General features: G+C 74.9%; 3 protein-coding genes across 4 annotated transcripts; 2 read left to right on the forward strand and 1 right to left on the reverse strand.

Moving 5' to 3' along the window:
- The first annotated feature begins 417 nt into the window (after positions 1-417).
- Positions 418-7498, forward strand: LOC134140016 (programmed cell death protein 4-like). Of its 2 annotated transcripts, XM_062574825.1 has the most exons (11): positions 418-572; positions 936-1218; positions 1943-2040; positions 2133-2246; positions 2890-3111; positions 3268-3365; positions 3478-3592; positions 6671-6778; positions 6857-6967; positions 7074-7213; positions 7341-7498. In XM_062574825.1, the coding sequence occupies exons 1-11, from the start codon at positions 501-503 to the stop codon at positions 7390-7392; spliced, it is 1413 nt and encodes a 470-aa protein (XP_062430809.1). In that variant the 5' UTR covers positions 418-500; the 3' UTR covers positions 7393-7498. The 2 variants fall into 2 exon arrangements, with proteins under 2 accessions (XP_062430809.1, XP_062430810.1); XM_062574826.1 differs by lacking the exon at positions 6671-6778.
- Positions 7499-8529: 1031 nt separating this feature from the next.
- Positions 8530-11488, forward strand: MOGS (mannosyl-oligosaccharide glucosidase). Its single transcript, XM_062574824.1, is given in 5 exon segments — positions 8530-8666; positions 8846-9066; positions 9414-9607; positions 9705-9841; positions 9844-11488. Coding segments are annotated over 5 exon segments (2160 nt in total). The 5' UTR covers positions 8530-8632; the 3' UTR covers positions 11418-11488.
- Positions 11489-11924: 436 nt separating this feature from the next.
- On the reverse strand, positions 11925-15457 carry WBP1 (WW domain binding protein 1). The gene is made up of 4 exons (XM_062574827.1): positions 15363-15457; positions 14272-14374; positions 14009-14170; positions 11925-13705 (listed from the first exon to the last, which is right to left on the reverse strand). The coding sequence occupies exons 1-4, from the start codon at positions 15429-15431 to the stop codon at positions 13014-13016; spliced, it is 1026 nt and encodes a 341-aa protein (XP_062430811.1). The 5' UTR covers positions 15432-15457; the 3' UTR covers positions 11925-13013.
- Positions 15458-15667: the final 210 nt, after the last annotated feature.

A 15667-nucleotide genomic window follows, 5' to 3' on the forward strand; every position in this document is an offset into this window, starting at 1 on the left:
CTCCTCTTGCTGCCACTGCCACGGGGCCCCCGGGGGCTGAACGTCTGCCCGCCGCGGCCCGACGTGACCGGGGACGGACGCGGCCCCGTCCGGGCATCCCCATCCGTGTGGCCCCACCGGCGCGGCCCCGCGGGCACAGCCCCCTTGTGCGGCCCCGTCGGCACGGCCCCACCGGGGCGGCCCCGTCGGGGCGGCCCCCGGCCGGTCGGAGCCGCCAGCAGCGGCCGGGTCTCGCCTCGCCGCCCCCGGCCTTCCCGCGGGCTCTTGGCGGCGCCGCGGCCGCGAGGCGCACCCGCACGTCGGGGCCGCGGTGCGGCGCTGCCCGCCGGGGCCGGTACCGGGCCCGCTGCCCGGGCCGGGGGACTACGGCTCCCATGATGCCGCCGCCCGCCCGGTCACTTCCTCCGCGCGGCGGGGCGGGGTCGGGCCGAGCCGCGCGCCCCTTCCCGCTCCCGTCCCGGTCCCGGTCCCGTCCCGGTCCCGCTCGCGGCGCCGCCGGCATGTCCGCCTCCGCCGTCCCCGCCGCCAGCGCGGCCGAGCTGGGCGCCGCCGACCGCGCCCCCTTCGCCACGGCAAGTACCGGCCCCGGACCCCGGCCGCCCCCCGGTACCGCGCTGGCACCGGGCCGAGCCCTGCCCCGGCCCGGACCCCCCCGGCGCTGGCTGCCGGCTGCGCCCGCGGCGCCGCGACGGGCCCCGGCCGCGGTGCCACGTGCGCACGGCGGGGCCGCGGGGGGCGGCGGCGGGGCGGGGAGGGCCGGGCCCGACGGGGCGGCCGCGGGGCGGTCCGCGGGGAGCTCGGCGGGGCGGCTGTGGCTGAGTGGGGACCCGGCGGGTCCCTGGGGGGGCTGTGGGGGGGTCCGTGGAGGGGGGACCCGGGGGGCTCTCGGGGGGGGGGCCGCCGTCGCGGGGGTCCCGGTGACGGTGCCGCTGCAGGGGCCGTGCCCGGGGGGCGTGGAGGAGGAGGAGGAGGAGGACGGGGACGAGGCGCTGCTGGGGGCCGGGGGGCCCGGCGCCCGGACCCCCCAGGAGAAGCTGCTGCACGAGGCGCGGCTGAAGGCGAAGGCGAAGCGGCGGCTGCGGCGCACCTCGTCGCGGGACTCGGCCCGCGAGTCGCTGTGCGAGGGCGCCGAGCCCGGCGCCGAGCCCGGCAGCCCCAAGGGCAAAGCCCACGACCGCCGGTCGCGCACGGGCAAGGGCCGCGGGCTGCCCAAGAAAGGTGAGGGGCGGCGGGCTGCGCCGTGGGGCTCCCCGTGGTCTGGGACCCTTGCGTGGCCCCATCGTTGCGTGTGGGGCTGGGACTCCTCCCGCATCTGCATGGGGTGGGACCCCCACGCAGCCCCATTGCTGCCCGTGGGGCTGGGACCCCTCCTGCGTGCCCGTGGGGTGGGACGCCTGCACGGCCCTATTGCTGTCCGTGGGGCTGGGACCCCTCCTGTGTCCCCGTGGGGTGGGACCCCTGCACGGCCCCATCACTGCCCCGTGGGGCTGGGACCCCTCCTGTGTCGCCGTGGGGTGGGACCCCTGCACGGCCCCATCACTGCCCCGTGCGGCTGGGACCCCTCCTGTGTCGCCGTGGGGTGGGACCCCTGCACGGCCCCATTGCTGCCCATGGGGCTGGGACCCCTCCTGCGTGCCCGTGGGGTGGGACCCCTGCACGGCCCCATCACTGCCCTGTGCGGCTGGGACCCCTCCTGTGTCGCCATGGGGTGGGACCCCTGCACGGCCCCATTGCTGCCTGTGGGGCTGGGGCCTGCCGCCTCCCCTCCCTGTAGGGGTACGCCGCCCCACCACAGTCCGCACAGGCTGGCCGCATGCCGCGGGGGCTGGGACCCCTCTCGCGTGCTGCCATGGGGCAGGGGTCCCGCGAGCTGGCCCCCACCCCAGCGGTGCCGGCTGAGGGGTGCCAGCGCACCGCGCTCACCCTGTGCCTGCGGGCGCAGGTGGCGCGGGGGGCAAGGGCGTGTGGGGTGCCCCCGGCGTGGTCTACGGCTACCAGGAGCCCGACGCCCGCGACCCCAACTATGACGAGGCGGCGCAGGTAGGGCCCCCGCATCCCCTCGCGCAGCCCCCCGCGCCGGCCCGCCGGCCGCCTGGCCCGACCCCGCGGGCTGCCGCGTCCCCTGCCCGCAGGGGGACACGGTCTACGCCACCGTGGTGCCCGAGCTGGAGGAGGGCGAGCTGGAGAAGAACGTGCAGCCCATGGTGCTGGAGTACTTCGAGCACGGGGACACCAGCGAAGTCATGGTGAGCCGGGGCCCCAGGACCGGGCATGGTCCCTTGGGGAGGAGATGGGGGTCCCTCAGCGATGGGGATCCCTTGGGGAGGGGATGGGGGTTCCTCAGTGACATTGATCCCTTGGGCAGGACATGGGTGTTCCTTAGGGATGGGGGGGTCCCTTGGGGATGCGGATGCTTATGCGGGGGCACAGGCCTTGGGGGGGCGGATGGGGGTCCCTGAGAGACATAAAGCTCTTGGAACAAGGATGCTTGGGGAAGGGGTAAGGGTTTCTCTAGGAATGAACAAGGTCCCTCAGGGATGGGGACCCACAAGGAGGGGGTCCCTTGGGGACAGGGAGAGTGCCTGGGGGGCCAGACCCCTCGGGGAGGTGACAGGAGTCCCTTGGGCATGAAGGACCCTCAGGGATGGGGACCCTGGTGGACAGGGAGCCTTGGGGAGGGGATGGGGACCCTGGGAGATGGAGACCCTGTGGGTGGGATGGGGACCTTCGGGGAGGAGAGGGAGATCATGGGGGGGCCAGGAACCTTCGGGGAGGGGGACGCTGGGGAACAGAGACCCTTGGGGAGGGGATGGGGACCGTCAGGGAGGGGACAGGGCCCCGGGGGATGGCGGGGTGCCGTGCTGGGCGGGTGACGCCTCGCGGGCGCAGGAGCTGCTGCGGGGGCTGAACCTGGGCAGCCGGAAGCACGCGGTGCCCTCGCTGGCGGTGGCCCTGGCGCTGGAGGGCAAGGCCAGCCACCGGGAGCTGACGTCCCGCCTGCTCTCCGACCTGGTGGGCCGCGTGGTGACCCCTGAGGACATCGCCTGGGCCTTCGACAAGATGCTGCGGGACCTGCCCGACCTCATCCTCGACACCCCCGAGGCTCCGCAGGTGCGCGCAGGCGGGGGGCACGGGGGCACGCGCTGGGGGACGCGGCCGTGCCGAGCCGGGACGCTGCGGGGGGACCGCGCCGAGGACGGGACGCCGTGGGGCGCGGGGGGGACGTGGGGACGTGCAGGGCCGGGAGCTGACCCCACCTCTGCCCAGATGCTGGGACAGTTCATTGCGCGGGCGGTGGCCGACCACGCGCTGCCCCTCGACTTCCTGGAGCGCTACAAGGGCCGGGTGGACTGCGAGCACGCCAGGTGAGCGCCGCCGCGCCACGCCGCGCTGCCCTGGGCCGGGCCGTGCCGGGCCGGGCCGGGCCGTGCAGCCCGCTGGCGCGCTGCCCTCGCTCACCCGCCCGCCCGCCCGCAGGGCCGCCCTGGACCGCGCCGCCGTGCTGCTCCGCATCAAGCGCGACGTCAACCGGCTGGACAACGTGTGGGGCGTGGGGGGCGGCCAGCGCCCCGTCAAGCACCTCGTCAAGGAGGTCAGTGCCTGGGTCCCGGGACACGTCCCTGCGCTGTCCCGCACCCCGTCCCCCGGCTGTCCCCGCGGCGCTCCAGCCACGCCATCCTGCGCTGTGCCCACTAGTGTCCCCGCACCATCCCCACGGCGCTCCTGCCACGCCGTCCCGCGCTGTGCGTGTGCCGTGTCCCCATGCTGTGTCCCCACGCCGTCCCCGCGGCGCTCCTGCCACGCCGTCCCGCGCTGTGCGTGTGCCGTGTCCCCGTGCCGTGTCCCCACACCGTCCCCGCGGCGCTCCTGCCACGCCGTCCCGCGCTGTGCGTGTGCCGTGTCCCCGGGCCGTGTCCCCACGCCGTCCCCGCGGCGCTCCTGCCACGCCGTCCCGCGCTGTGCGTGTGCCGTGTCCCCGGGCCGTGTCCCCACACCATCCCCGCGGCGCTCCTGCCACGCCGTCCCGCGCTGTGCGTGTGCCGTGTCCCCATGCCGTGTCCCCACACCGTCCCCACGGCGCTCCTGCCACGCCGTCCCGCGCTGTGCGTGTGCCGTGTCCCCATGCCGTGTCCCCACGCCGTCCCCGTGGCGCTCCTGCCACGCCATCCTGCGCTGTGCGTGTGCCGTGTCCCCATGCCGTGTCCCCACGCCGTCCCTGCGGCGCTCCTGCCACGCCGTCCCGCGCTGTGCCCATGCCGTGTCCCCATGCCGTGTCCCCACACCATCCCCACGGCGCTCCTGCCACGCCGTCCCGCGCTGTGCGTGTGCTGTGTCCCCGTGCCGCGTCCCCATGCCGTCCCCGCGGGGCTCCTGCCACGCCATCCCGTGCTGTGCCCGTGCTGTGTCCCCGTGCCGTGTCCCCACGCCGTCCCCACGGCGCTCCTGCCACGCCATCCCACGCTGTGCGTGTGCTGTGTCCCCGTGCCGCGTCCCCGCAGCGCTCCTGCCACGCCGTCCCGTGCTGTGCCTGTGCCGTGTCCCCGTGCCGTGTCCCCACGCCGTCCCTGCGGCGCTCCTGCCACGCCGTCCCGCGCTGTGCCCGTGCCGTGTCCCCGTGCCGTGTCCCCACACCATCCCCACGGCGCTCCTGCCACGCCGTCCCGCGCTGTGCCTGTGCTGTGTCCCCGTGCCGTGTCCCCACGCCGTTCCCGCCGCGCTCCTGCCACGCTGTCCCGCGCTGTGCCTGTGCTGTGTCCCCGTGCCATGGCCACGGTGCCCTTGCCGTGCCATCTCACGTCATGTCCCCGTGCTCTCCCCGCGGTGCCCCGGCCATGCCATCCTGCGCTGTGCCCGTGCCGTGTCCCCATGCCGTGTCCCCACACCATCCCCACGGCACTCCTGCCACGTCATCCCACGCTGTGCGTGTGCTGTGTCCCCGTGCCGCATCCCCGCGGCGCTCCTGCCACGCCGTCCCGTGCTGTGCCTGTGCCGTGTCCCCGTGCCGTGTCCCCACGCCGTCCCTGTGGCGCTCCTGCCACGCCGTCCCGCGCTGTGCCTGTGCTGTGTCCCCGTGCCATGTCCCCACGCCGTCCCCGCCGCGCTCCTGCCACACTGTCCCGTGCTGTGCCTGTGCCGTGTCCCCGTGCCGTGTCCCCACGCCGTCCCTGCGGCGCTCCTGCCACGCCGTCCCGCGCTGTGCCTGTGCTGTGTCCCCGTGCCGTGTCCCCACGCCGTCCCCGCCGCGCTCCTGCCACACCGTCCCGCGCTGTGCCTGTGCTGTGTCCCCGTGCCATGGCCACGGTGCCCTTGCCGTGCCATCTCACGTCATGTCCCCGTGCTCTCCCCGCGGTGCCCCGGCCATGCCATCCTGCGCTGTGCCCATGCCGTGTCCCTGCGCTTTCCCCGCATGCACCAGCTGTGCCATCCTGTGCCGTGTCCCTGTGCCATCCCTGCAGTGCCCTGGCTGTGCCATCCCCGCACCATCCCCACGGCACCCCCTTGACGCCATCCTGTGCTTTGCTTGTGCCATGGCCTTACACTGTCCCCACATGCCCCACCTGTGCTATCCTGCGCCGTGTCCCTGTGCCATCCCCATGTGCCCCAGCTCTGCCATCCCGCGCCATGTCCCCGCACCGTCCCCACGGCGCCCCACCGTGCCATCCAGCGCCGTGTCCCTGTGCCATCCCACACCGTGTCCCCGCGCTGTCCCCGCGGCACTCTTCCCATGCCATCCCACGCCGTGTCCCTGTGCCATCCCACACCGTGTCCCCGTGCTGTCCCCGCGGCGCTCTTCCCATGCCATCCCGCGCCGTGTCCCTGTGCCATCCCACACCGTGTCCCCGTGCTGTCCCCGCGGCGCTCTTCCCATGCCATCCCGCGCCGTGTCCCCGCGCTGTCCCTGCGGCGCTCTTCCCATGCCATCCCGCGCCGTGTCCCTGTGGCATCCCGCGCCGTGTCCCCGCGCTGTCCCCGCGGCGCTCTTCCCATGCCATCCCGCGCCGTGTCCCTGTGCCATCCCGCGCCGTGTCCCCGCGCTGTCCCCGCGGCGCTCTTCCCATGCCATCCCGCGCCGTGTCCCTGTGGCATCCCGCGCCGTGTCCCCGCGCTGTCCCTGCGGCGCTCTTCCCATGCCATCCCGCGCCGTGTCCCTGTGCCATCCCACACCGTGTCCCCGTGCTGTCCCCGCGGCGCTCTTCCCATGCCATCCCGCGCCGTGTCCCCGCGCTGTCCCTGCGGCGCTCTTCCCATGCCATCCCGCGCCGTGTCCCTGTGGCATCCCGCGCCGTGTCCCCGCGCTGTCCCTGCGGCGCTCTTCCCATGCCATCCCGCGCCGTGTCCCCGCGCTGTCCCTGCGGCGCTCTTCCCATGCCATCCCGCGCCGTGTCCCTGTGGCATCCCGCGCCGTGTCCCCGCGCTGTCCCTGCGGCGCTCTTCCCATGCCATCCCGCGCCGTGTCCCTGTGGCATCCCGCGCCGTGTCCCCGCGCTGTCCCCGCGGCGCTCTTCCCATGCCATCCCGCGCCGTGTCCCTGTGCCATCCCGCGCCGTGTCCCCGCGCTGTCCCCGCGGCGCTCTTCCCATGCCATCCCACGCCGTGTCCCTGCCGCGCCATCCCGCGCCATCCCGCGCTGTGCCCGCCGGCGTCCCCGCGCCCGGCGCTGTCCCCGCAGATGAACCTGCTGCTGCGCGAGTACCTGCTGTCCGGGGAGGTGGCGGAGGCCGAGCGGTGCCTGCGGGCGCTGGAGGTGCCCCACTTCCACCACGAGCTGGTGTACGAGGTGAGGCGGGGGCGCGGGGCGCGGGGCCGCGGCTCGCCGACCCCCGCCGCCGCCGGCTGACGCCCGCCGCCGCCGCAGGCCCTGCTCATGGTGCTGGAGGGCTCCGGCGAGGCGCCCGTCGCCATGATGGTGACGCTGCTGAAGGTGCTGTGGGAGACGGGGCTGGTGACGCTGGACCAGATGAACCGGGTGAGCAGGGCGGCGGGCGCGGGCACGGCGCGGCGGCCGAGCCCCTCGGCGTGGGGCCAACGTTGGCGCCCCCCTCCCGTTCCCCGTTCCCCGTTCCCCCCCCCAGGGCTTCCAGCGGGTCTACGAGGAGCTGGGGGACATCAGCCTGGACGTGCCGCAGGCGCACGGCGTCCTCGAGCGCCTCGTGGAGCGCTGCTTCGAGGCCGGCGTCATCACCCGGGCGCTGCGGGACGCCTGCCCCGCCAGGTACGCGGGGGGCGGCCCCGGCCCCCCCCTTCCTCCTCACCCCCATCCTCCTCCTCCTCCTCCTCCTCCTCCTCCTCCTCCTCCTCCTCCTCCTCCTCCTCCTCCTCCTCCTCCTCCTCCTCCGCAGGGGCCGGAAGCGCTTTGTGAGCGAGGGCGACGGGGGCCAGATCAAGCAGTGACGGCGCGGGGACCCCGGCGGCCTCCCCCCGCGGCGCCCTCAGGCAGGGGGCCGCTGGACGGACGGGCGGACGGACGGACACACACAATAAAGAGGCTCCCCCAGGACCTGCTGCGTCGGCCACTGTGGGGCGGGGGGATGAGGGATGGGGGGAGAAGAGGGGGGGCGTGTGGCCCCGGGGGGGTCCCTGTCCCCTCTGCTAGGGTGCAGCCCAGGGCGTCCCGTGTCCCCCCGTGTCCCCTACCCTGGGATGGGTTCCCGTGTGCCCCCGTGTCCCCTGTCCCGGGGTGGCCCCCGTGTCCCCGTGTCCCCCATCCTGGGATGGGTTCCCGTGTCCCCCTGTGTCCCCCGTCCTGGGGTGTCCCCCCGTGTCCCCCGTCCCGGGATGGGCCCCCGTGTCCCCCCGTGTCCCCTGTCCCGGGGTGTCCCCCATGTCCCCCCGTGTCCCCCGTCCCGGGATGGGCCCCCATGTCCCCCCGTGCCCCCCATCCCAGGGTGACCCCCCGTGCCCCCCCGGGTCCCCCATCCTGGGGTGTCCCCCCATGTCCCCCGTCCCGGGATGGGTTCCCGTGTCCCCCCGTGTCCCCCATCCCGGGGTGTCCCCCGTGTCCCCCTGTGTCCCCCATCCTGGGGTGGCCCCCATGCCCCCCATCCCGGGGTGCCCCCCCGTGTCCCCCGTCCCGGGATGGGTTCCCGTGCCCCCCCGTGTCCCCCCGTGTCCCCCCGTGCCCCCCATCCCGGGGTGCCCCCCCCGTGCCCCCTCCCCCCGCCGCCAGGGGGCGCCGCCGCCGCCGCGTGGCAGGGAGGATGCGCGCGCCGCCGCTCCCGGCAGCCCCCGCGGCGCGGGCGGTGACGCGGGCGGTGACGCGGGCGGTGACGCGGGCGGTGACGCGGCGGTGACGCGCGCGGCGCGGATGGCGGCGGAGCGGCGGCGGCGCGGCGCCGAGGGCGCGCGCGGGCGGGGGCGGGCGCGGGGGTCGCCGCCGCCGCGGCGGGAGCGCGACCGCGACCGGGAGCGGGGCCGCGAGCGGCGCGGGCTGCCGGGGCGCGGCTGGGCGCTGCTGGCGCTGGCGGCGGCGCTGGCGCTGGGCGGCGCGGCCGTGGCGCTGGCGCGCTGGGGCCGGGCCCGCGCCGCCGCCCGCCTGGTCACCCCGCACCCCGCGCCGCCCGCGCTGCCCCCCGGCGCCGCCGCCGCCCCCCGCCGCTTCTGGGGCTCCTACCGCCCGCACGTCTACTTCGGCATGAAGACCCGCAGCCCCCGCGCCCTCGTCACCGGTGGGGGCCGGGAGGGGGCCGACAGGCGGGCAGGGCTGGGCGCCGCTGGGCCTGGGGCAGACCGCGAGCCCGTGTGGGGCCGGGGTGGGACCGGGTCGCTTTGGCCGGGTCTCCCCTGGCCGGGGTTGGTGCCGGGTGCGGGCAGGGCCGGGGCTCAGCGCCGCGCCCCGCCTCCCTAGGGCTGATGTGGATGCAGCAGCGGGAGGCAGAGGCGAGCCTGCGGCACACGTGTGAGCAGGGCGACGGGCTGTCCCGCTACGGCTGGCTGCAGCACGACGGCGAGAGCTTCGGCGTGCAGGACATCCACGACCACGGGCTGCTGCTGCGCACCGAGTTCGTGAAGAGGCCGGGCGGGGAGCATGGCGGGGATTGGAGCTGGCGCGTCACGGCCCGGCCGGAGGTGGGGGCGTGCACGGGGCCAGGGCGCGGGCACCCAGAGCACGTCCAGCGCAGCGCTGCGCTTACCCGCCCAGGGACAGTCCCCCCAGCCCTGGCCTCTAGCCGCTTCCTTCGGGCTGCCCGGCTTGGAGACCCTGGGAGCGCACCTGGCCCTGGGCTTTCTTCGGCAGCCGGCCAGCCCAAGGGCACGCCTGGCTGCGGGGTCCTTTTCCAAGTGGCTTCAGCTGCCATGGCCCCTTTCCTGCTGCCCTGCGAGTGCGTTTCGTGGGGCTGTGACCTGGTCTCTGGTAGGGGAACATGGGCAACTCTAAAAATCCTTTGATCCAGACACTTCCTTCATCTCTGCAGGGCGCAGGCAACCTGGGCTCCCTCATCTCCCTGTTCTTCTACGTAGCCACTGATGGGCAGGGAACGCTGCAGCCGCACGTGGAGAACAAAACCCGGCTGGCTTCTGTGACAGGGACGACCGAAGAGCTGGGTCACTTCAAGATCTCCTTCCTGCAGCCCACGGCAGAGACTGGGACAGCCCCCAAATACGCCAGGTACGTTGCGGTGGTGGCTGCCTGCATCTCCCCCAGCCACTGGGGCCTTGGTGGCTGGGAGCTTCTGGGCAAAAGTGTCTCCTCTCCTTGGTTGCAGCTACAACTACCTGCAGGCTGTGAGCCCGGGGCTGCACCGCCTCACGGACGTGGTGAAGAGCAGCTTGAGCAATCGCTTCGTCTTCGCTCCGCCGGGCGGGCCCTGGCAGCACTTCTTCGCTGTGGACACGTTCCGGGGCTGCCGGGGAGCGCGGAGCAGGCACCGCACAGTCACCTGCTGCTGCACCAAGTGACGCTGCAGCTGCCCTGCCGCATGGAAGTAACGTTCGAGTCGGGCAGCGTCACGGGCCGGCCCGGCCCGTTGGCGGGGCCCGCGCTGACCGAGGAGCTGGCCGGGCACGTGGCCGCCTTCGAGCGGCGCTTCGAGGAGACCTTCTCGCTGGGCCGCAAAGGCTTCGCCCCCGCCCAGCAGCGCTTTGCCCAGGCCGCCCTCAGCAACATGCTGGGCGGGATGGGCTACTTCCACGGGCACTCCATCGTGCAGTCGGTGCACACCGAGCAGCCGCTGCCCTACCCCGAGGGCTCCCTCTTCACCGCCGTGCCTTCCCGCTCCTTCTTCCCCCGTGGCTTCCTCTGGGACGAGGGCTTCCACCAGCTGCTGGTGGCGCGCTGGGACCCCGCTCTGAGCCGCGAGGTGATCGCGCACTGGCTCGACCTCATGAACGTGGAGGGCTGGATCCCGCGGGAGCAGATCCTGGACGATGAGGCGCGTGCCAAGGTGCCGCCCGAGTTCATCCTGCAGCACAACGAGAACGCCAACCCGCCGACGCTGTTCCTGGCGCTGCAGCAGCTGCTGGGGACGGCCCCGCTGCCCTACCTGCAGCGCCTCTTCCCCCGCCTGCGCACCTGGTACGACTGGTACAACACCACGCAGGCCGGGCCGCTGCCCTACACCTTCCGCTGGCGCGGCCGGGACCGTGACCCCGAGCTCTTCCTCAACCCCAAGACGCTGACGTCGGGGCTGGATGACTACCCCCGGGCCTCGCACCCCTCCGCAGACGAGCGGCACCTCGACCTCCGCTGCTGGATGGCGCTGGCCTCCGCCGTCATGGGGGACATGGCGGAGCGGCTGGACGAGCCAGCGGAGCCCTACCGGCACATGCAGCGGGCGCTGAGCGACAACGAGCTGCTGGACCGGCTCCACTGGGCCGAGCACCTGGGCATGTTCGCCGACTACGGGAACCACAGCCAGGCGGTGGGGCTGGAGCGGGAGAAAGTGAGGGCGGTGCCGGGGCAGGCGCCGCCGGTGCCCCGGCTGGTGCGCGTGGTCCGCAAGGCGCCCGAGCTGCAGTTTGTGGGGGCCCTGGGCTACGTGAGCCTCTTCCCCTTCCTGCTGCAGCTGCTGCGCCCCGACTCGCCCCGCCTGCCCCGCGTGCTGGCCGCCCTGCGCAGCGAGCGGCACCTCTGGACGCCCTACGGCCTCCGCTCGCTCTCCCGCGCCAGCCCGCTCTACATGAAGCGCAACACGGAGCACGACCCGCCGTACTGGCGGGGCCCCGTCTGGGTCAACATCAACTACCTGGCGGTGCGGGCGCTGCACCACTACAGCGGCCGCCAGGGCCCCTACCGGGAGCAGGCAGCCCAGCTCTACCGGGAGCTGCGCGCCAACCTCGTCGCCAACCTGTACCGGCAGTACGCCGAGAGCGGCTACCTCTGGGAGCAGTACAGCGACAGCACGGGCAAGGGCCAGGGCTGCTACCCCTTCACGGGCTGGTCGGCCCTGGTGGTGCTGGTGATGGCCGAGGAGTACTAGCGGTGGAGCCGCGGCGCTCCCGGCCTGGAACCTGCTTCCTCGACACACAAGGAATAAAGATCGAGCTCTGAGCTTGTGTCGCTGCGTGTGTCCGGGGCAGAGGAGGAGGAGGAGGGCTGCTGCAGATGCTTGCAAACCCCAGAGCTGGCGTCCCGTCTGATGGCAGCAAGGCGGAGGCTCCCGCGTGGGCCACTCCGCAGGGAGCGAGGCCGTCTGTCCCGCAGCCCCGGAGAGCCCTGGCTGTCCCCTTCCGACCCGCCACCTTCGGGTGGGGCGAGCCCCCAGCCGTGCTCCGGGAGCCCCTCACGGCAGGGCCTTCCTGCCCCCGTCTCCAAGGAGGGCGAGGGGCCCTGCGCCGGTCCCAGGGAGCCTCCCCGCGGCCGGCTCAGCCCGGGCTCCCCGGAGCTCCCGGCAGGCAGCCCTATCGCAGGGCAGGGCAGGGCAGGGCACCGCCTGCCGACCCGCCGCGCCGGCCCCCGCAGCCCCAGAGACGAGCGCAGCGGGACCGTAATTCCACATCTCTTTAATGATGAGAGAACGCTACTTGAATTACTGTCACCCAGAGCACAGACCTGCAGGCTGAGGCAGAGACCATCTCCCCGGCCCAAAGGCAGCGGAGCCAGGCCACAGGGCCCTGGAGTGGGTGCGCTGGCAGTGGGGGGCCACGTGCCAGCCACCAGCGCAGGACGGAAGGAGTCGGCTTCCAGGAAGGCAGCGCCCACCGAGGGACACGCGAGCCCCCTCCGAGGAAGGCCTGGGGGCTCTGGGCTGCCGCTCCCGCCCAGGCAGCTCCTGGAAGCAGTTCAGAGGGGAGGGGGCACCAGCTGGGAGCACGCCGAAACGCCACCGCTGCTGAAGCGCTGTCCCGGGGGCTCCGCGGGGCGTGGGAGGCCCGGCAGGCGCCGGCCCGGCCGCGCTACACGACGTACCAAACATTACAGAGCGCAGCGAGGAACACACACATCGCCTGGACGAGTCAGTCCGGGAGGGCAGCCCTTCCCGGGGGGCTCCGAGGCGACAGAGTCCGCACCCCAGAGAGGGGTCTGCCGAGCCCCGCGGCATGGCCCGGGGTAGGGCCCCACAGAGGCCGTGGGGAGCGCGCAGCGCGGCAAGGGGCAGGCGCCCCACGTTGCCAGAGCCTCCCTGCTGGTAACGGGGACGTTCGCGCAGGCGCCGAGCAGCGCCGGGCCCTCGGCGAGGCAGGGCACGGCGTGGCACGGCATGGCATGGCACGGCTCCACGGGGAGCCCCGCTCCCTCCCTGCAGGCGGCCAGGCCCGGGGAGCGGGGCGGGCGGCCCCAGCCCTCTCCGCCGTGCACCCACTGAGCCCTCTGAGCAGGGGCGGCTTCGGGCACCACGGTGCCCCCGGCCTCGCTGCTCCAAGGCAGGGGTGGGGCGGAACGAGTGGGGCCGGGCTCTGCCGCACGGCCAGGGCGGGGGGTGGTGGGGCCCGTGGCGGCGGCCGCTGCCCCCGGTCCCTTTGCCGGGGTGGAGCAGGGCAGCAAGCACGGGGGCAGCAGGGCCAGGCAAGCGAGCAGGCAGCGGGGAGGGCAGGGCAGGGCCCGCGCGGGGCGGGGGCGGCGGCGGGCGCCCTGCTCAGACGGGCAGCGGGGGCGAGCCCGGCTCCTCGCTGCCCGCCTCACTCGGGAGCCCACAGAGGCTCTTGCGCTCGGGCGGCGGCGGCGGCGGTGCGGGGCCGGCCTTGCTGAGCAGGTGGGCGCCCTCGCCCTCGCTCTCCTCCCCGCCCTCCTCCTCCTGGCAGCGCCCCACCTCAATGCCGGAGTCGCCGGTGAGGCGCCGGTGCCGGAAGTGCTCGCCGCCTTCGCCCTGGGCCGTGCCGCCCTCCTCCTCCTCCTCCTCCTCCTCCTCCCCTTCCTCGATGTCGGAGCAGTGGTGGCAGTCGGCCTCGAAGAAGTCCACGTTAGAGGAGAAGAGGGCGTGCTTGTGCGGGGCCTCGCGGGCGGGCGGCTCCTCAGGCAGCTCCCAGCTGCCGCAGGTGCCGGTGCTGCTGGTGCCGCCCTCCTCGCTGGGCGTGCTGGCCCGGCTGCGCTCCGTCTCGTCCGTCACCTGCACTGACAGCGACGTGCTGCTGGGGGACGTCACGCAGCTCGACTCGCACGAGCAGCTAGTGTAGTTTTCGGAGCTGGGCGAGAGGGTGAGCGTGCTGGAGCCCAGGCGGCTGCGCGGCCCGCTCAGCTGGGCCAGGATGGCGCTGTAGGGCGGCGGCGGGGTGCTGGGCCGGTGGGCCACCTCCTCGTAGGCAGGCAGCTTAAAGGAAGCCAGCATCCCTGCGGAGCAGGGGTACAGGTGAGGATGGCGCCGACCCCCGCCCCACAGTGGGGCGGCCTGCCCTCCCGCTGTGCCGCGTTGCCCCACACAGCCCGCACCGTGGCACGGCTGCCCGCAGCCAGGCCGTTCACCAAGCACCACAGCCCCCGCACCTGCTTTACGACCCTGGAGCCATCCAGCCCCCCCCTCAAGACCCAGCTGACGAGGCTGAGCAAGGCTCTGGGGGAGAGCCAAGCGCCTGAGGAGAGAGCAGGAGCCAGGGCAGGGGCGCGTGCGGCACCAGGGGCCCCACCACCACTCACTGAGGTCCATCATGGAGGTGGGGTAGTTGCAGGCACCGTGGTAGGCGATGAGGTTGATCTCCCGCTGCCGCTGCTGCTGCTGCAGGCGCAGTTTGGCCCGGCGGTGCCGGTAGGCACAGCAGCAGCTGAAGAGGATGAGGATGGTCCAGAGGAGCCAGAACCCTGTGGGGAGGAGACAGGGGTGACCCTCCCCTCATGCAGGCCCCGGGCACAGGCACCCCGTCTCCACCTCCAGCGCCGTGCAGCCCCCGGCCCACACTCACACCAGAGCTCGTAGTAATAGGTGCAGCATCCGGTCTCTCCACAGCAGTGCCCTGTCTCGCACACGTAGGGCTGGTTGTTCACCCCCGGGCAGTACTCCCGAGCCTGCAGGAGACAAGGCCTTCCCGTGACGCCCGGCTCCAGCCCCTTCCCTATCCCGGCTCCAGCCCCAGCCCCACCCTGGCTCCGGCCCCATCCCCTTCCCTATCCTGGCTCCAGCCCCAGCCCCACCCTGGCTCCAGCCCCATCCTGGCGCCAGCCCCTTCCCTATCCCAGCTCCAGCCCCAGCCCCATCCTGGCGCCAGCCCCTTCCCTGTCCCAGCTCCAGCCCCAGCCCGGCTCCAGCCCCTTCCCTATCCCAGCTCCGGCCCCAGCCCCAGCCCGGCTCCAGCCCCTTCCCCGTCCCGGCTCCAGCCCCAGCCCCGTCCCGGCTCCAGCCCCTTCCCTGTCCCGGCTCCAGCCCCAGCCTGGCTCCAGCCCCTTCCCTGTCCCAGCTCCAGCCCCAGCCCCATCCCGGCTCCAGCCCCTTCCCGGCTCCAGCCTCTTCCCTATCCCAGCTCCGGCCCCAGCCCCATCCCGGCTCCGGCCCTTTCCCTGTCCCAGCTCCGGCCCCATCCCAGCTCCATCCTCGTCCCAGCTCCAGCCCCGTCCCCAGCCCCATGCTGGCTCCGTCCCGGGGCAACCCTCATCCCGGCCCCCCCCCAGAGCAGCCGCTGGGCCACGGCCCGGTTCCAGGAGCCCTGCGGGACGCGGCCCTGCCCCCCCGGGGCGGCCCGGGGCGCGGCATGCCACCGGGGGACGCGGCCCCCCACGCCACTCTGCTCTCTGTCGCGACAGATGGCGCTCCCCGGGTGCGCTGCACCGGCCCCGGCCACCCCGACAGCTGCCGGCCCCGACCCGCGAACCGCCCCCCGGCCACGCACCGCCGCGGGTGTCGCGACAGGCCGCGGGGCTATCGCGACAGGGGCCCCTCCCCCCCCGCGCCGCCGCGGCCCCGGCGCTCAGATGACAGCCAGCCCCCGGGGGCGGCGGCAAGGCGGCGGGTATCGCGACACGGCTCGCGCGGCAGCGCTGTCGCGACAGGCGGCGGTACCTGCTGGTGCTGCCGGCCCAGCAGCGCGGCCCAGGCCCCCTCGGCGCCGCCGCTCCCGGGCCGCTCCATGGCGCCGCCTACAGCCCGCTGCGGCCCCGCGCCGCCGCCGCCCGCGCCGCCGCCCCGGCCCGCGCCGCCCGCAGCAGCAGCCGCTCCCCCGCCGCCGCCGCCGCCGCCGCCGCCCCCATCCCGGCCGCCCGGCCCGTCGCCGCCGCCCGGGCCGCAGCCTCCGCCGCCGCCATCACTCCCGGGCCACCGCTCCCGCCCCCCGCCGCCGCCTCCGGCCAATCGGCGCCCGCCGAGCC

This window comes from Rhea pennata, chromosome 4 (assembly GCF_028389875.1).
Source record: "Rhea pennata isolate bPtePen1 chromosome 4, bPtePen1.pri, whole genome shotgun sequence".
NCBI classification, from domain to species: domain Eukaryota; kingdom Metazoa; phylum Chordata; class Aves; order Rheiformes; family Rheidae; genus Rhea; species Rhea pennata.